Genomic DNA, 21,361 nt, shown 5'->3' on the forward strand with positions numbered 1-21,361 from the left:
ATGTTGACTGTTCTATTTTTCTGCTATGTATTTTTTATGTCTGATCCTCCTTTGCAATGCATTATGGTAGCTCAGCCCACATTTCCCTCCAGTTTTCATTCACTTCCTCCAGTTTGCCTTCCAGGAAAGACGCTTACACTTCATTCCCCTTGCGATTGCATTGCCGGTATGTCTTTATGTTTTTCTCTAGATATTTCTGCTCTATATTAGCCTAGCTTAACCAGTTGCACTCCTAGTTCAGTTACTAGCCTTCTAAATGTAATGCATAACGTTTATCATGTGTAGTATGTATCGTTCTATACCATGTACTGATTCCATGTATATCATTGTTCACAGTTTCACCGCATCAATATACCACTACGTTTAATAAAGCACAGACTCAACCACAGTCTCCTTATTGGACCCCGGTGTAGCGGTTTAGCTGACTGGATAGCTACAATGAGCCTGCCTCATTTAGTGAGGACAGAACAATGGCAGCTAGATGGTATAACTTCCCACAGGTAAAGTAGGTCCCCAGGGCTCCCGGGGTGTAGATGGAAGATGGTGAATGGCACAGTAAAGAACGAGGACACAGTTTTGCAGTCTCTTTACCTGGTTTACTGAAGACTTCAGGCAGCCACAGTCCAGGGTACCAGATCACAGGGCAGGCAGGGTTCAGCCGGCTTGGAGGCAAGCTAGGAGTCCCCTTATCCAGGTGGAAATCAAAGCCTTCCTCTAGCGCCGTGGTGTTGTAGTCACTTACTGGCTATGGCTTCAGATAAGGTCCTCACAGATGTTCTCTCTCTCTGTCCCCCGTATAGGATAGGACATAATCTGTATGACTGGTGACTTGATTCTGTTTATAGGGACTCTAGCACGCCCCGGGCTCTAAAGGTGTCACCGTGTCTCCTGGGTTTTAGGGCGGACAGGTAACTTGGAGTTCAGCTGTCCTGCCGGTCTCTGATGTAAGTCGTGGAGGGCCTTACAACCTCGGTGTTCCGGCTACCGGTCTCTGCACTTCAGAAGGAGGCAGCCTGCTCGTGGCTGGTCTCCCCCTGGTATCCTCTCCTCTGCTTTGCTTTGCTCTCCTTAACGCTCACTGCAAGATATTTGGCTTTCTGTATGTCTCTTTCCAGGAACTGCTGCACTATGGCTACACAGCTCTGTAAACCCTCTTCTGCCTAAGACTGCTCCAGTCTGTTTCTTGGCAAGAACTCACTGACTTTCCCTACAGACTACCATATATATGGGGAGTTACCTAGTGAATAGGACCAAAAGCTCCCCCTGGTGGCCTGGAGTGTGAATGTGTTGCATGATTGTGTTTACCTGGTTACAGTTATCCCTTCTTGCCTCCAAACGTAACATCGCTCTCCCCGTAAGGAAAGCAATGCTACTGTGACGACCAGGACCCTGGGGCGCCACACATATACAGAAGTTGCTCAACTTTCATATAATATATAGTAGTGCTACTCTTGTCCACAGGCTGCCTTTATTATTGCACTTTATTCTAATGAATCGAAACAGTGCCACAATTGTCCGCTGGCTGTATTTGGCATTGAAGCCCAGTCATTTTCAAATAAATGGAGCTCCAATACCTAAAACAACCCATTAATCAGAGTATCATTGTTTCTGGACTTCATACAATACATTCAATATTAGAATACAGTGAAAAATTCTGCAACTCCTGTTTTTCATTTCAATTTTTCACCATTTTCAGGATCGATGCCTGGTTTTATTGAATGGACACATCTACAGAAATCCGTGATAATGTTCAAATGACACAACTGCACTGCTCAAAACAAAAGAGGTCTCTGGTTTTTTCCACATCAGAGATTACCGTATATTAATCCGAGTTGGCATCATTAGAGTCCACGTCTACAATTGGGCACCCATGAGTAGAGGTAAAATGGCACAATATATTTCTGTAGGGAAGCACTGAAGTCACATACAAGTCATAGTGATGGTGATATTTTACCACAACTCGCGAATGGCCAATTGTTGTTGAGGAGCCCTAACTTAACATATTATGTATGGGCAGATTTTTAGGTCTTCAAAATGGGAATTCATTTCCAAATGTTACTGTGGATGTAAAAGGAACCTGACGGCTGATACAAGCTGCCCGATCCACAGGCTGCATGTTTCACACCCGGGCTGTATGTTTAGTTTGACTATCACCGAGCAAAATAGACTTTGAAGGCCACTGGTGACCAAGCAGCACAGGAAACTAGTCAAAGAGGTGGATCCCTGGTGGCTACTACCCACCTGCTCCCCTGGAGGTCTTCCTCTACACGCAGGCACTCAAGAGGAGAGGGCAGGGAGAAGCCACTGCCTGACTAATCTCCAGCATGACTCCATCTCTGGCGGCTCTTAAAGCATATTTTTCATACTGCAATGTTTCAGAGTCAAACATACCTGGCTGAGTTCATACAGCCAGTGTGTGATACATGCCATAGGTGGTTCAGGCTCAATGTATCTGCTTTCAGGAGGTTCTTTTCAAGTGAAGAGATTAAATGGAGACACACGAAATGCCCAAGAAGGACCTAATAAAGCGGTGTTCAGTGATTAACCCTTTAATTTCAATTACGGTAACTTTATTACATATTTTTGTTATTTATTATGATTATGCTTTGATTATGTAGCGCGCTATCTTATTCCACAGTGCTTTACAGACATTATTATCACTGTCCCCGATGGGGCTCACAATCTAAATTCCGTATCAGTATGTCTTTGGAGTGTGGGAGGAAACTGGAGAACCAAGAGAAAACATGGAGAGAACATACAAACTCCTTGGACGGATTTGAACCCAGGACCCCAGCGCTGCAATGCTACCCACTGAGCCACCGTGGGTAGCTCTTGGAAGACTTCACTCCCTTACGGAATGGACATAGTTTTGGGGTTTTTTTTCGCTTCCATTGTTCCGTGAAATAACATCCTTTGTATTAAAAGTCATTAAAAAATAGAAAGTATCCAAGCTGTCACTGAAGTGGGTGAAACCAAAATGTCAAACATCATTAATGAACTTTACAATATTATCGACAGCCAACTTTCCAGATTCAAAAGTGAGTTTTCCATAGTCGAAAAAGCTAACTATTCCATGGAAGCCATCTTTGAGATGAAACCATGTTACCGGGACTCCATTGTCCTCCAGACGTTTTTTATAAAGGATTCCATCATCACGCAAGACATCAAACTCACATGTTAGAACGTAAGCTTTGGGGAGAAGACGGAAGACAGAGTCCTCGGCCAACAATGGAGAGAAGTGTGTCTCGAACAGTTGCTTGTGGGCTTGGTAGACATCTTCAGAATGTGAAGCCATCAGGGGATGCTTAATACCTCGGACCTTGAACTCATCAGGAATATTTTCAAGACCCAACCACTTCTTGAACTTCAACTTCAAGTCAACAGGAACATGGTCTCCATCTAGAACTTCTTCCATCATTTGCAGGTTGCCTTCAATATAGTTTATCATGTAGAAAACAGCTCGTTCCCGATAGAGAATGGGCACCGCACAGTTTTGGGTATAGGATGGTAAGTGGAAATCAATACCTTGGACCGCTGGGTATATCAGCACCTGGGCAAGAGGCTTTGGAAGGTCTGTGCCCAAAAGGTCTTGGCAAACGGCAGCAGTGAGATTTCCCCCAGCACTGTCACCACTGATTATCACAGATGATGGGTCTACACCATATTCTTTTGCAGTCTTCAAAAAATGTCTTGTGGCCTTTAGACAGTCGTCAAATGCCGCAGGGTACTTATGTTCTGGCGCCAGGCGGTACCTAAACAAACAAACAAACATACACATAAGATTCCTATATGTCAACACATTTTTTCACCTCTCATTTTTCCTTTGTTTTCCCCAAACCACTCCAGTTAGTTTTAGTTACTAAAATGCTAATAGATTAATTAATTGACAACTGGGAGGTCTCTACCACAAAGTGTCCAAGGGATATGAGCCTAAGTCAGCATCCAGCTATGGAGGCAGATTTTTTACGGTTCTAAGAGGTCCTTTAAATGGGTTGTTCAGTACTTTAAGATTGATGGCCTATCCTTAGGATATGTCATCAATGTCTGATTGGTGGGGGTGCGACACTCGGCACCACGGTCGATCAGTTCCCGGTGTCGTCGTCCTCTGGAATTGCTCTATTACGGAGCTGCACAGCACAGCTCCGCTGACTGTCTAGTGGCCACAGCTGGGTACTGTGCATCAGTCCGCTAGCCAAATCAATAGGGGGGATGTGCAGTACCCGGCAGCATCCACCATACAGTCGACTGAGCTGTGCTGTGCACAGTAACTGAGCAGTTCTGGCCGTCATCCAAACCAGGGAGAGCTGATTGTCGGGGGTGCAGGATGTCGCACACCTTCCCATCAGACGTTTATGACCTATTCTAAGGATAGGCCATCAATGTTAAAGTGCACTTGTAGAGATTTTTCCTATACCTGTAGCTAAAAAATGTTGTATTATTTAAATTTCCATCAGGTTTTGTAAAGTTATGAATTTTGTGTTATATTTCATTATCTTATTTTGAATCCTTCTCTACCAAACTTCATGTTGCAGTGCTGTTTCAATACCCAGTTCATGCTCCTTTAGAAGCTCCTTTCAACCGCTGGTCATCAAGTTTGGTACATTATACTCAAAAAAATCTGCGTATGGGACTTTCCCTCTCTGCCCCAATTCATCGATGCCTTTGCGCCTTTAGGTTTTTTGTCTAGGTTTGTGCCTTTTTTTTCTTGTTTGCACCCAAATCATTATTCTATTTGTGCCTTTTTTAAGCCTATTTTGTATGTGCTTAATTTTCTTTCCCTCCTTTTCTGCAGAGTCTAGTAATTTCAGATGCTTTGAACCTGATTCATCAAATTGCGATTTTTCAAAACAAATCGCAAAATTTAGTTCAATTTCACTCCAGTCCTCCCTCTGGTCTATTCATGAAAATGCCAAACTTTTGGTACAATCTTTTAAACTTTTGGTGCTAAAGTGTGCAGAAGGCTGCAAAAACAGTTCAAGACAGGAAGAAAGCCCTATTTTGACTTTGTGCCGAATTCATGAGTTGCCTGTGCCCAAAACAGCAACTAATACCACAAGTTAAAGAAGGAAAGTGACTCTGAAAAGAACACAAATGATGAATCAGGGCCTTAAGGTCTCTTCACATAAATTGACCGGCAGTTTTAAATAACCTCAGATTAGTTACCCTTTACTGATCGATCGTTGTTCATTAGCCAGGTTTATACAGGAAAACCACAGTAAAAAACTAAGGAATCTGTAATACATCCAGACTCGGACTGGCCCACCAGAGAAGCAGAGGATTCTCCGGTGGGCCCAAGCACTGACACCTGCTGGCATACTGCCCAGCATCTACCAAGGGCCCCCACTCCTCCAGGGGCCCCCTGCTACTGGCTATGGGGCCCCTGAGTCAAGGGGGCCCTCCCTGTGCCAGCGTAGCAGCAGCTAGAGATGCTGCTAAACCAAAATGAATATTCACGCTTCCCCACACCCCTATGGGCGTGGAGAGGCATGAATACCATTTCTCTTTAATAGCGGGCAGCGTTAGCCGCAGGCTGCAGCTAACACTGCCTGCATGTAAAGCCCCACCACCACACAAAGCACCGCACCACATACACACACACGTAGGCACACAGACACACAGCGCAGCACATCCCGGCATCCAGCTTCCTGTCTCAGACAGAAAGCTGCTGGCGAGGAAGAGGCTGCCGGGATGAGCTGCTGCTGCGGGGAGGTGAGCTGTGCTGTGTGCCTGTGTATGTGGTGCCGTGCTTTGTGTGTGAGTGTGAGAGAGTGATGTGGTGCTGTGTGTGTATGTGTGTGAGAGAGGGGTGGTGGGGGAGGCCATGATGCAGGTGATGGGCAATGATGGAAGTGATGGGCAATGATGGAGGTGATGGACAATGATGGCGTTGATGGGCAATGATGTTGGGGGGTGGCAATGATGGAAGTGATGGGCAATGATGGTGGTGGGGAAGGCAATGATGAAGTTGATGGGCAATGATGGTGGGGGGTTGGCAATGATAGAAGTGATGGGCAATGATGGTGGTGGGGGAGGCAATGATGGAGGTGATGAAATGGACAATGATGGTGGTGGGGAGGAGGCAATGATGGAGGTGGTGGAATGGGCAGTGATGGGGTGGTGGGGAGAATGATAGGGGTGGTGGGGGAGAAGGCAATGATGAGGACAATGATGAGAGTGGAGAGGGGCTGCATTATACTTTATGAGGGGGCTACATTATATTCTGTGGGGGGACTGCATTATTCTCAGGGGACTACATTATATTCTGGGGGGCTACATCATACTATATGAGGAGACTACAGTATGCTCTATGGCGGGCTGCATTATATTCTGTGGTGGGGCTGCATTATTCTCTCAGGGGACTACATTATATTCTGGGTGCTACATCATACTATATTAGGGGGGCAGCATTATGCCCTATGAGGGGGCTACAGTATACTTTATGGGGGGGCTGCTTTATATTCTGTGGTGGGCTGCATTATACTATGGGGGGGCTGCATTATTTTCTATGGTGGGGAATGCATTATACCTGAGGGGTTGCGTTATATTTTGTGGCGTGCTGAATTATATTCTATGAGAGGGGGCTGCATCATATTTTATGAGGGGGGCTATATTATATTCTATGAGGGGGCGACATTATATTCTATGAGGGGGCTACCACTCTATGATTGTACCCCAACCCCTGCTACATAATTAAGACGTGTACTACCTTTAGTGTTGAGCATTCCGATACCGCAAGTATCGGGTATCGGCCGATATTTGCGGTATCGGAATTCCGATACCGAATTCCGATATTTTTGTGATATCGGAAATCGGAATCGGATGTTCCCAGTGTATGGTTCCCAGGGTCTGAAGGAGAGGAGACTCTCCTTCAGGCCCTGGGATCCATATTCATGTAAAAAATAAAGAATTAAAATAAAAAATATGGATATACTCACCCGTCCGGCGGCCCCTGGACCTTACCGATGTGACCGGCAGCCTCCGTTCCTAAGAATGAGGAGTTTAGGACCTGCGATGACGTCGCGGCTTGTGATTGGTCGCGTGAGCGGTCACATGAGCGGTCACGCGACCAATCACAAGCCGCGACGTCATCGAAGGTCCTAAACTCCTCATTCTTAGGAACGGAGGCTGCCGGTTACATCGGTAAGGTCCAGGGGCCGCCGGACGGGTGAGTATATCCATATTTTTTATTTTAATTCTTTATTTTTTACATGAATATGGATCCCAGGGCCTGAAGGAGAGTTTCCTCTCCTTCAGACCCTGGGAACCATCCAGGATAGCTTCCGATACTTGTGTCCCATTGACTTGTATTGGTATCGGGTATCGGTATCGGCGATATCCGATATTTTTCGGGTATCGGCCGATACTATCCGATACCGATACTTTCAAGTATCGGAAGGTATCGCTCAACACTACCTTACATTATACCCTGATATTAGCTTGTTTTACCTCACAATTGATGGTCTTGTATCTATTTCTATGTAGCTACATAGTGGGCCTCAAGAATGATTTTCTCTGGTGGGCCCAAGGTGCTCCAGTCCGATGCTGAATACATCATTCAATATGCACAAGCTGCCATGGTTCTCAGCAGGGCTTATCCGGGTTACAGAGGAAAATGTGCTGCCAAGAATAATGACCTTGTTGCGCTGCCCAAAACATCATTACATCCTACGAACAAGCGTTCTGTTCATTCCTAGGGTGATCAGCAGTCGGTGTCGATTGTGTAAGATTATCGTATCGAAAAATGAGAATTTTTAAGAACTCCCTGGTACGATTATCTTCCAGCATAAATTTAATGTTAGAAGGTTCTGTACATAAACGGTTTGAATCTGGTGTAGATAAATAGGGATCTAGCATCAGTGTAAAGAATATAAAAAGATCAACATTATTTACCGGAATTACAATCTTCATAAAGAGGTAAATATATAAAAGAGTAAAAGAGCTGAGGAGATATATGACCTTGTTACACGTTTTGAACTAGCTAAAGTTCTTAGTCATAGGCCATGACTAAAAACTCTTTAGAGTTCAAAATGTATAAGCCGGTCATATACACTCACTGGCCACTTTATTAGGTACACCTGTCCAACTTCTTGTTAACACTTAATTTCTAATCAACCAATCACATGGCGGCAACTCAGTGCATTTAGGCATGTAGACATGGTCAAGACAATCTCCTGCAGTTCAAACCGAGCATCAGTATGGGGAAGAAAGGTGATTTGAGTGCCTTTGAACGTGGCATGGTTGTTGGTGCCAGAAGGGCTGGTCTGAGTATTTCAGAAACTGCTGATCTACTGGGATTTTCACGCACAACCATCTCTAGGGTTTACAGAGAATGGTCCGAAAAAGAAAAAAAATCCAGTGAGCGGCAGTTCTGTGGGCGGAAATGCCTTGTTGATGCCAGAGGTCAGAGGAGAATGGGCAGACTGGTTCGAGCTGATAGAAAGGCAACAGTGACTCAAATCGCCACCCGTTACAACCAAGGTAGGCCTAAGAGCATCTCTGAACGCACAGTGCGTCGAACTTTGAGGCAGATGGGCTACAGCAGCAGAAGACCACACCGGGTACCACTCCTTTCAGCTAAGAACAGGAAACTGAGGCTACAATTTGTACAAGCTCATCGAAATTGGACAGTAGAAGATTGGAAAAACGTTGCTTGGTCTGATGAGTCTCGATTTCTGCTGCGACATTCGGATGGTAGGGTCAGAATTTGGCGTAAACAACATGAAAGCATGGATCCATCCTGCCTTGTATGGAGCATCTTTGGGATGTGCAGCCGACAAATCTGCGGCAACTGTGTGATGCCATCATGTCAATATGGACCAAAATCTCTGAGGAATGCTTCCAGCACCTTGTTGAATCTATGCCACGAAGAATTGAGGCAGTTCTGAAGGCAAAAGGGGGTCCAACCCGTTACTAGCATGGTGTACCTAATAAAGTGGCCGGTGAGTGTATATCCTTAGCTCTTTCATATATCTACTAGTGATGAGCGAACGTGCACACCTGCAGGGATTGCCTGTTTGTTAGGAAAACCTGCATGTGTTGCGGCTGTCGAACAGCCACGTCGACCTGAACATAGTATTCGAGCGTGACAAAGACATGGTTAGCACTTGAGCATGCTCAGATAACACCTTATCAGACCACGTTCGCACATCGGGTTGCTATTTTTTTCTTACTTCCCTGTAACCTACTAGAGGAGACTGGACTGGAATCTTCCAAGCATAAAGACTAAGGCCACACTCAGATGTTCAGTATTTGGTCAGTATTTTACATCAGTATTTAAAGCCAAAACCAGGAGAGGAACAATCAGAGGAAAAGTATAATAGAAACACGTCACCACTTCTGTATTTATCACCCACTCCTGGTTTTGGCTTACAAATACTGATGTAAAATACTGTCCGAATACTGAATGTCTGAACGTGGCCTAAAGCCAAAGATCACATTTTCCCATTTGTTGGTAAGCCAATTTTATTTTTCTTATTGAATCTAGTGTATCGATCTTGTCAGGCAGCAGTTAAAAGCAGCATCTAAAGGAGCATAAATTGGGAACTGAAACAGCTCTGCACCTTGGTGTTTGAGAGAGAAAGAAGCAAAATAAGGTAATGAGGTATAAATACAAACCTTCATAACTTTGGAGGATAATTAAATGCAAAAAAGTTTAGTTACTCTTTAAGCTTTGATAGGGCATCAGATGCTCTAATATGATGGGTTGTATAACATAACAGGAAAGGTTTGCTGATATTTCAAACTCTTGGGCTGCTTTTCAATACCAGACATTGCCAATGAATATCAATGGTATGGTTTTTGAGGGGAACTTTGTAATCTTGGACTAGGGCTTTAAATGCCTTGAGATCCGAGACAAGGAATATTATCTTTTTTCCATATTGATAACAGGATGAAGTTGAACATAAAGATAAAATGCTCACCGGTCAAAAGTCATTTAAAGAAAATCTTGTAATGATGGACGACTCACCCAACGGAGACGACCACTGATTCTGTTCCCTTTGAGATATAGCGACATAAGACATCATAGGAATCTGGGCAAAAAGGAAACGTGGAGAGGATAAGGATCATGTTATGCGTGATTATCTATATTGCCAACATATTCTGCAGCGCTTTGGATTAAGAGAATGTTATATTAATCCTCATATATTAGGAATCTCATGTTTCTTCTCGGCTGATCTTGGTGTTTCATCAAATTTAATATGTGAAATGTTTCTATCATGAACTTACTTACCGATGCTCCCGAACATCCATCCTCCTCCATGAAAGAACAGGATGCCTTTTCTTCCTCCAGCAGATGGCGACTTGGGCTGGTAAACTCTCACCGGAATTCCTTCAAACGTCAGGTTTTTAATAAGCAGTTTGGGGTCTTCTCCTAATCTTCTGGCCAGAAGTTTATCTCTGATGAAACGGGTGAAGTCAAGCTGGCTGCATATGAACATGTTCTGCGCGATCTTCCCCTGTTAAATTCAAAACGTAAAATTCCATGTCATATATATCTTGTTCCAAGTGTGGGAAAAGAAGAAAGTGCATGCCACTTATGTGACGCAGCTCCTGATAGAAAATGCTCCAAACTAGGCACTGCCCAATCAGAAGGCCGTAAAAAAAGCCTTCAAAAGCTCTTCAAAACGGCTTCAGGAAAATAAAAAACGTCCTAAAGAAGGAGCGTTTCTTTGACCTCCTCAAAAAACTCTATATGCACATATCCTAAAAAACAGACTGGAACTTTTACTAGAACATGCAAATCATTAGTCCAAATTAGCCGGCATGGGCCACCAAAACATGGCGCCGCGTTGTCTAAATCAGTTGTGCAAATACAAAGGAACTTGGAATATAGTATCAGATGTGACTGGTGTATCAGCCATGATGGACACTTTACAGAAACACCCTGAGGAATATGTATATCCTGAATCATGCCTAGTACAGGGCAGGTTAGGTTATCTCATACAAGTTCCTGAATTCTTATGCCATGAAGTGCCCCACGGATTCTCCACCTGGTCAATTTGCACCAAAAAACTGATGTAAATGCCTCACACCACACTTATTATTATGAGTTTTTGGTCCCTATTCATCAATACCGGTGATTTTCTTAGCAGTCTTGAGTAGGGGGCATGTGTAATAATTATAGGGGATAACTCAGGAGACTCTTTGCGTGGAACAAGACAACTACAGGACACAGTTTTATAAGTGGTAAAGTCCATATTATCACACGGTGATTCAAACAGGTGCAGAGAGAAACTCAAGTCCACAACACTTGGTGTAAATATTAAACGCAGCTTAGCAGTATATAGGAAACTTCAGAGGAAAATGCAATCAAGCAGAAAGTCTATGAAGCACAGTTATTCTTGAGGATACTTGACACGAATAAATCCTTGTCTTAGTCCAAACACAGATAGATAAGCTTATAAGGCAGTTCAAATAATATTGTAGCTCAACCAGGGAGGCCTGGTTAATAGTCTCAGGTTTTTGCAGAGCAGCAAACGCTTACATGTCCAGCAAATGCAGATGGAAGTAAATATGAGCAGCAGATGAAGGAGGATTACTGGAACTGGTGTATGCAGCAGGAACTCAGAGCAGAGTAGCAGGATTACCACACAGGTTCACAGGAGCAGGTATATAGCCAGGGAGTAATCAGAGGTCAGGAGCTGGATGCAAGGCAGAATAGCACAGACTGAAGGCTGGGGTGGAGTTTTATAGCAGGAAGACACAGTGCACATGAGACCAAAGACGCCATCTTGGAAAAGGGCAGTAATGCACAAAAGGTAAAAAATGTTCAAAGTCCTGACAGCATGTAGGGTTCAGACGCTCCTGATTCATTAAGAGACGTTACTTCCCCACCATGTCCACTTCCTGCCCCAGCTCTGCCAAAATTCTCAAAAATTTTGCAAGAAAATTTGTGACTTTTCAAAGCCAGAATTATGGCAAAATTGCTCTGATGAATTGATCCTTTTGTGTTTCATGGCATGGAACAAGGTAAGCTAATTAGGAGATGTGAGATGGATATCTAACTCATCGAGCAAAATTAGTCACAATTTGTCATCTATCACCGGACTTCATCCCGGGTATGGTGCATTCTCAGCTGCCATGTCTAGTTTGAAGTAAATAATTAGGGTCCAGATTTGGTCACAAATTTATGACAAATCTTCAGCAAGGTCTTCATATATTAGGCCACACAATCGAAATTCAGGGACTGAATATCAACTGCGATATTCCGAGCAGCCGCGAGTCTACTGTCAAACACAAATGATTCTGCTGAATTCGGATTAGAAGACCATGGCTGGTCCATATCCAGCACCATGGGGTCGCCACCCCCCTCGCTACACGCCTTGTCCATGCTGCTGCACTCCTGGATTGATGGGATGATGCCAGGATTCAAGTGTAGATGCCACCTCTGCACCCACTGGAGCCATATCTTTGCTGATAATTATCACCTGCCATCATGAAACCAGCTCCCTCTCTTCTTATCACTACAGGTTTTTCTAGTTTGGTGTCGTAAAACCTGAATCTAAACTGGTACAAGCTTAAATAATTTAATAGACAATGCCACTACTAAGGACAGGTCCAAACGTGTCATTATTGAAGGTCCCTAACTGTGCAGACCTTCATTTATTTGACCCTTTAACTATCCAATGGGACAATTTTATTGATAAAGGGCTTTTGTGCTAAGACCTTTTGACTACTGATGTGGACGGAATGCCTCCAATAATGGTGGAACCCATTGATTTTAGCCAGGATTACCCAATGAGCTTCACTTTTGGGAATACCTGAGAAGGAGATGGAAACTGTCCTTACTGGTGGAGTTTGTTGCGGATTGCCCCCCAACTATATTACAAAGGTAAAATCTGCTGGGAATGAGAATGTGGCAAATGTAAAATTCCACAAATTGCTCTAATTTTCTTTCAGAATTTTGTTTAAACTTGTGAATGGGGTGTTTAAAGAAAACCAATAGCCCAACTCCCATGACTTGCTGTAAACACCCCCTAGAACTTTGACAACCGACAGAGGCACTCCACTGTGAGCTGTCATTCAAAGTGTCAGGCGTGCTTACAATGGCATCCCTGTACGACTGAAAGCCGGTGGCTCCTGGGAGGAACAAAGTTCATTTTTTCCCATTGGCCGGGTTTTCAGTAAGATGGCTGGGCACCTTACACTATTTATACGCAGATTAACCCTATATCTGCAGATTTGTAGCGTTATCCAACCTTTCAGGTTCCCTTTAAAGACACATTCATTTATATTGTTCTGTCAATTTCTGCGGATTTCCGTTAAGTGTTCCTCACCGCAGATGATTACCATGGATTTCCCCACCTTTCATTCTTGCAAAAGTTACATTAGAGACGAATCCACATCAAGATCCTTATGTAACACATACAGGGGAGATGTTTAACTTCATTTTTTTTTTTCAGTTTATATATGTACAATGTGCAAAGTTCAGTGCCGCAATCTGTTATGGTATAGTAGGCTGAAAGATAAGAGGGTTATCTTTGAGCATTTTACTAAGATGAGCAAGGCCGGGAGAAGTGCATTATGGCTTGGGGGTACTAAATGTGATCTTTGTCCTCTTCCCCCAAGTTTCTGATCAGTTCTGCTCTGGCTGTGTGACAACTGGCTGTAGCAGAAGCCCTTCCCCCACTAGTACAAAGTTAGAGAACCTAAGGGGCTGGAGTGAGATTTCACACCTCGTCATGAATTAGACGTGGTGGCTTCTCGCACCCCATCTCTACCCATTTTGGTGTAGCTGGTAGAAACTGGTGTGAAAATACCAAAAGTTGGTAATTTTTTGGAGAACTCCAAGTTTTGCCATATGTTTACTACTTTTCAAAGCTGTTACACCAGAATTCTGGCATGCAAGCTTGAATGAATCAGGCCCACTATGTCTGTAAATTCTTAGGTAACCTGAAAAATACATATAGATGAGATTTTCAAGCCCCATACACACATAACGTGAAATAAGCACTTGTTATAGAGAGAAATTAAAATCCATAAGACATCTCTGTAGAGGAGACATCTCACCCTCACATTGAACATATGGGATTAATTATGGCAGGGAAAGAGAGAAAGTAATTATAACTTAGAAAGAGAGAAACTAATTAAAACAGAGAAAGTTATAGAGAGACATCTGACACTTCCATCTTTCCGCAGCAGAGTTCCTTCTCCTTGACAAAAAGGTGACTGCAGTGGGATCTGCGTGAAGCCCTTCTGTCCTCCTTGACAAACTAGTGGAAGCGATGGGATCTGCGTGAACCCCCGCTGTCCTTCTTGACAAACTAGTGGAAGCGATGGTGTCTGCGCGACCCCCTCCGGCTGTTATCCATGGCAGTGGTGGAATACTCTTGACATCATTTAATTTTCTGGTATAGATCACCCTTAGGCCGGCCTCACACTAGCGAGTTTTACGGACGTATGAGCGCATAAACTACGTCCATAAAATACGCATTACACACGGCCCAATGATTCCCTATGTCCCAGCTCCTATCAGCCGTATTTTACTGATCCGTATTATACGGTCTTGTACGGCCGTACAAAATCGCAGCATGCTGCGTTTATCACCGTATTGCGCAAAAAAATCGCCAATGAAAGTCTATGGGGGAGAGAAAAATACGGATTACACACGGACCAGCAGTGTGACCTGCGAGAAATACGCATCGGTGTTAGAGAGAAAAGCCGGTAATTCAATTGCCAGCTTTTCATTTCTCCTTCCCAAACCCGACAGGATATGAGACATGGTTTACATACAGTAAACCATCTCATATCCCTTTTTTTTTGCATATTCCACACTACTAATGTTAGTAGTGTGTATGTGCAAAATTTTGGCGCTGTAGCTGCTAAAATAAAGAGTTAAATGGCGGAAAAAATTGGCGTGGGCTCCCGCGCAATTTTCTCCGCGAGAGTGGTAAAGCCAGTGACTGAGGGCAGATATTAATAGCCTAGAGAGGGTCCATGGTTATTGGTCCCCCTGGCTACAAACATCTGCCCCCAGCCACCCCAGAAAAGGCACATCTGGAAGATGCGCCTATTCTGGCACTTGGCCACTCTCTTCCCACTCCTGTGTAGCCGTGGGATATGGGGTAATGAAGGGTTAATGTCACCTTGCTATTGTAAGGTGACATTAAGTCAGATTAATAATGGAGAGGCGTCAATTATGACACCTATCCATTATTAATCCAATAGTACGAAATGGTTAATAAAACACACACACATTATTACAAAGTCCTTTAATGAAATAAAGACACAGGTTGTTGTAATATTTTATTATTCTCTTAATCCAGCTGAAGACCCTCGTTCTGTGAAAAAGTAAAAATAACAAATCAACAATATCTCATACCTTCCGATGATCAGTCACGTCCTACGAAGTAAATCCATCTGAAGGGGTTAAATCATTTTACAGCCAGGAGCTGCCCTAATACACTCGCTCCTGCCTGTAAATCCCCGGGTACTGAATGGAAAGCAGGGTGATCTGTAGTTACCTTGAGTTGCGGTGATGCGCCCTCTGCTGGATGTCCTCATGAACTGGAGCCTTGGAAAAGTTCCCACGCTCGAGTTCATATGAGGACATCCAGCAGAGGGCGCATCACCGCCACTCAAGGTAACTACAGATCAAACTGCTTTCCATTCAGTACCCGGGGATTTACAGGCAGGAGCGAGTGCTTTAGCACAGCTCCTGGCTGTAAAATGATTTAACCCCTTCAGATGGATTTACTTCGTGGGACATAACGACGGAAGGTATGGAATATTGTTGTTTGTTTTTTTAACTTTGTTTCAGGACGATGGTCTTCAGGTGGATTAAGAGTCTAATAAAATATTACAACATGTGTCTTTATTTCATTAAAATACTTGTAAATAATGTGTGTGTGTTTTATTAACCATTTAGTACTATTGGATTAATAATGAATAGGTGTCATAATTGACGCCTCTCCATTATTAACCTGGCTTAATGTCACCTTACAATAGCAAGGTGACATTAACCCTTCATTACCCCATATCCCACCGCTAAACAGGAGTGGGAAGAGAGAGGCCAAGTGCCAGAATAGGCGCATCTTCCAGATGTGCCTTTTCTGGGGTGGCTGGGGGCAGATGTTTGTAGCCAGGGGGGCCAATAACCATGGACCCTCTCTAGGCTATTAATATCTGCCCTCAGTCACTGGCTTTACCACTCTGGTGGAGAAAATTGCGCGGGAGCCCACGCCAATTTTTTCCGCCATTTAACCCTTTATTTTACAAGCTACAGTGCCCAAATTTTGCACATACACACTACTAACATTATAGAAAATAGGAGAAAATACGGAGTATAAAGGTATCAAATACTTTATTAATACATATACATAATAATTAGTCAGTGCACAAAAATAATAACACAAAGTGTAATAAAACCAGGATGGTAAAAGAGATGAGTGGGGGTCGCCCGGTGTGCACCGCCTATGGGGCCAGCATGCATTCCATTATTGGTAAGAGGCCTACTGCTATAGTAGCATATATATCTATGTGCCAAACTGGCATGAAAAAGACCGGTAATAAAGGTTACTCTTACCGCTGCTAGGCACCAAGGCGGCGCACCCCCGGGTAGATCCTCAGGCACAGTCCCCAGTTGGGGACTGTGCCTGAGGATCTACCCGGGGGTGCGCCGCCTTGGTGCCTAGCAGCGGTAAGAGTAACCTTTATTACCGGTCTTTTTCATGCCAGTTTGGCACATAGATATATATGCTACTATAGCAGTAGGCCTTTTACCAATAATGGAATGCATGCTGGCCCCATAGGCGGTGCACACCGGGCGACCCCCACTCATCTCTTTTACCATCCTGGTTTTATTACACTTTGTGTTATTATTTTTGTGCACTGACTAATTATTATGTATATGTATTAATAAAGTATTTGATACCTTTATACTCCGTATTTTCTCCTATTTTCTATGATCTTTTTGGAGTTGGTTTTCTTTAGTGAGGGGATGTCTGGCACTACTTAGCGCTATTTCGTTCCTCTCAGTATCTAGCATGTTGCCTGGTTTCGGTATTAACACTACTAACATTAATAGTGTGGAATATGCAAAAAAAAAAGGGATATGAGATGGTTTACTGTATGTAAACCATGTCTCATATCATGTAGGGTTTGTGAAGGAGAAATGAAAAGCCGGCAATTGAATTACCGGCTTTTCACATATATCGCGCTGAATTAAATATAAATACAGAATATATATATATATATATGTGTCTCAATGACATATATATAAATATACTGTATATATGTTTTACCGAACATTTGAGCACATAAATCCATTAGATGTCGGTTTTGCAAGCCTGCGAGAAAATATCGCAGTACGGATGCCATACGGATTACATACAGAGGATGCCATGCGCAAAATACGCTGACACACCCTGCCTACGGATGACATACGGATCACTATTTTGGGGACTTTTCTGCGTATTTCGGCCGTAAAAAACGGACCGTATTTACATACGCTGAGTGTGAGGCCGGCCTTTATTTATTTATTACGATTACTTATATAGTGCTAGCATATTGCGATACAAAAGGAAAATCCGCAGCAAAATCTGAACATTTTTGCAGTTGATTCATCCTATGTCCATTTTCACACTATGTAGGCATCCTCTATGGATTTTACAGTAAATCCACGACAGAAATCTAAGATGATTTTTTGCTGCAATTAACTATTTCAATCATTTTTACATGAAAGTAATTCACAGACAATAATGGCGCCTGTGATTGACCTGACCATTTTGTGTCTTGTGGTTTGGCTGTTTTATGTATAGTGCGTGTTTAATCTTCTCAGATCTATAACCATAGGGTTGAAGTTTACTGTTCTGTGATTACATAGGGTTAATGGATAAACTTGTATTATCTTATATGTTTTAGCTTTACACACTGATAGTAACTAAGCAGTATCAGCAGATAAAAATGGAAATACCAACGGGAAAATTTAGCATTTACATTCGACCTTCACCCTGGTATGTGACTTCTGTCCTAGTCGCAGCACCCAAGATCAGAGGGACACAAGAATATATTAGTTCAAGCCGGAACTGAAGCAAGAACTCTTCACCCAGGGCAAAAGGTTCAATATACTGCCCATGAAATGTGGCTCCGAAATCCAGCACCATGGGGTTGCCACCCCCTTCACTACACCCTTGGTCCAAGCTAGCCCCTAGCTACTCTCCTGGATCGATGGGATGACACCAGGGCTCAAGTGTAGATGCCACCTCTGCACCCACTGAAGCCATATCCTTGCTGATAATTATCGCCTGCCATCATGAAACCAGCTTCACTCTCTGCTTATCACTACAGGTTTTTCTAGTTTGGTGTTGTAAAACCTGAATCTAAACTGGTACAAGCGTAAATAATATAAAGACGACGCTACTAATAAGAACAGGTCCAAACATATCATTATTAAGGGTCCCTAACTGTGCAGCCCTGGAGGGAACTTGGCCCTTTATTGATAAAGGGCTTTTGTGCTAAGACCTTTTGACTACTAATACGGACGGAGTGCCTCCAATAATGGTGGGACCCATTGATTTTAGCCTTGATTACCCCATTAGCTTCACTTTTGGGGATACCTGAGAAGGAGATGCAAGTGGCAGACACGTCTCATCATTGGAGGCCTAAACTCATTGACCAAAACCGGACGTTTCATACTATTTAAGATTATCTGCCTTGGACAACCACATTTTTAAAAGGTGTTCAACAATATTATGATGATCACAGGATGCCCCAGTTCTGGTACTCCTAGAGATCGGGTAAAGCCCACTAGCTCCACTGCAGGAGAAAAGAGAAGCAATGCATAGTTCCTATTAAAAGGGGGTATGTTACCCCAAAAATCCTCTCTAATCCACTTATACATGTATGGGGACTTAGCCACTATAAGGGCACGCTCACGCTGGCAAGTAGCCAGAGTATAACTCGGACAAGTGCTCTCCAATATAACACTCGCTCCAGTGTTATACTATGGAAAAGTGGCAACTAGCTCAGTAGAATAAAAAAAAATCACTGCATGCTGCGATTAGCAGCGTATATCGGACGGTATACATCCATACAAATCGATGGGTGCATGCAAAACATTGGACTGCACTCAGATGTCATCCGAGTGCAGTCTGATATATGCTGACTCACAGAACGGGGAAGATGGAGAAATTAAGTTCTCCATCTTCTCCGCACCTGGGATCCGACTATCATACATGCAAGAGAATTGGATCAGAGTAAAAATGACGCTCGGATCACACTCGTAGCAAAATTTGAGCCGAGGATCATTTGTATATAGCGTCCGATTCTCTCGCATCAGCAAATCATTGGATGCTACCCGCCAGTGTGAGCAAGCCCTTAAACCAGGGGCCGAGATATCATTGGTGCAACCTGTGCAGCTGCACAGGGGCCCAGCAGGTAAAGGGGGCACTACCACCTCCAAAGCATGTGGAAACGTGCATTATAATGAGTTATTGGATGGCAAAGGGCCCTTATATATTTTGCTCAGGGGCCTCTTCCGCCTGCGTCCGCCAGTGCCTTAAACTCATACCTGTGGTTTAACTTTTAGTGATATAGTTGCCATAAAAAAAACAACAATTTACAGCATTTTTAGTGATTTTCAGGACATTGTTTTAGAGCAGATCCACTCCAACTATGTTCACATAGAGCTTAAAAGCTAAAAAAAAAGACAGGTCTGATGTGCTTTTCACGAGAAATCCACTTGCTTTTTGACACTTTTTTTTTTCTTATTTGACACAGTTTTTTGTAACCTTTTTGAACATGATCATGATTTTGAAGCAGATTTGAAGAGGTTTTTGATACTTTTTTCCTGACTTGTTGATACTGTCAAGGAATCCCTATCAAATAAGTGACACGTCAATTTTTTTTTCCAGCAGCGAGATTTTTAAAACTCGGTTGAAAGAAAAAACTCTTGCAACTGGAACAGAAATCTGAATTTCACATTGAAATCAGTGTATTTGATTGAGTACTTGAAGTAGATTTTGAAGCAAATTGGCTTTAAAATACACGTTTAAAAAAAAAAAACTGTGATAACAGATCCCAAGTAGTTTCAGTCAACTTAAAAAGGTATTTTAATAATGATGACCAATCCTTAGAAAAGGCCATCAATATCTGATCGGAGGGGGTCCCATACCAGGCTCAGCTGCTATCAGCCCTGGCAGATCAGGAGCTGATGTTTTAGAACCTGACAGTCACTAAACAATATGGAACTCTGCAGCTCTGCGCACATCCGGCAGCTGCTGAAGGTGGTGCCAGGCATCGGACCCTCACCGATGATGTATAATATAGGCACTCAATATGAAAGTTGTGGACAACCCTTTTAAATACGTACAGGACTGTGTAAATAATAGCAAAGAGTCAGAATAATGAAGCTGTGGGGAAGTTTTAAGGATATAAATCTCTGAGCAATTGTGTATGGAAAACAATATTGCGCCGAGAGCTCCTGTATGACGAGAGATGTCACAAGCGCTAACAGCGCGCCCTAGGCCATACGTCCGTCCAGGCAGATGTCAAGCTGACATTTGTAGTTCCACCTCCGATATTTTCTATATATTTTATACATAGTGGGTACTCACCACTACCGCAATGCCAATCATGATGCAGTGAATGATCCTAAGCTTGGCAGGATTGGCAACTCCTGGCGGGATGTCCGAATTGGCAAATTCAAAATAAATGATGCCGGCCACCAACAAAAAGAATAACGCAATGAAAATGCCGGCAGTGATGGCCACCAATGCCAGAGCGAGGCCCATGGCTGCTGCTGCCGGGTGCTCAGCGCAGGCACAACTGACTTTGAGTTGACACTTGGCGATTTCCTGCTCTTCTGTTCCTTCTGCAGCAGGTGAGGGAGTGGCAGTGGCCTGGAGGGGACGGAGAAGCTGTGTGCACTGTGGAATTTCACGGGCACATTGGAGTCTCCTTACAAGATTTGCAGATTTGTCACAAAACCTGAATGATTAGCTACAAACAGCAAAGCGAATGAGATTCCTGAAGTCTCGTGCACACATTGGTCATTTGTGACTTGCAGATGTAAATCTGGAGCATGTCAATTCTTTCAGCGTTTTTGCAGCAGATTTCTTACATATTAATGGATGCATCAAAAAGGAGTAAAAAAAAAAGCATGTATTTTATGCTGTGCTTTTCCTGCAAATACAACAGGATTTTCAGATTTTTCTGCTGCAAATAATGGAATTGTGCAAATACACTTACACAGAAAAAAAACACATAAATTGAGCTTGGTTTGAGTTGGTATACATGCAGCACATAAACACATGTTCACATTGACCATAAAATACACAAAACCTACAAGAAATAAAATGAGCAAAAACCCTGCAGTAACTAAATAAGTAAAAAGCAAAAGTGCATTTAAATAACACAGGGT

At 43.2% G+C, this 21,361-nt stretch overlaps 1 protein-coding gene across 1 annotated transcript; it reads right to left on the minus strand.

Annotated features, from left to right (window-relative positions):
- Window positions 1-2,533: 2,533 nt before the first annotated feature.
- Window positions 2,534-20,851, minus strand: LOC143764566 (arylacetamide deacetylase-like 4). Its single transcript, XM_077250249.1, has 4 exons — window positions 20,556-20,851; window positions 10,232-10,457; window positions 9,968-10,031; window positions 2,534-3,752 (listed from the first exon to the last, which is right to left on the minus strand). The coding sequence occupies exons 1-4, from the start codon at window positions 20,730-20,732 to the stop codon at window positions 2,981-2,983; spliced, it is 1,239 nt and encodes a 412-aa protein (XP_077106364.1). The 5' UTR covers window positions 20,733-20,851; the 3' UTR covers window positions 2,534-2,980.
- Window positions 20,852-21,361: the final 510 nt, after the last annotated feature.

Source organism: Ranitomeya variabilis, chromosome 4 (genome assembly GCF_051348905.1).
Source record: "Ranitomeya variabilis isolate aRanVar5 chromosome 4, aRanVar5.hap1, whole genome shotgun sequence".
Taxonomy (NCBI): Eukaryota; Metazoa; Chordata; class Amphibia; order Anura; family Dendrobatidae; genus Ranitomeya; species Ranitomeya variabilis.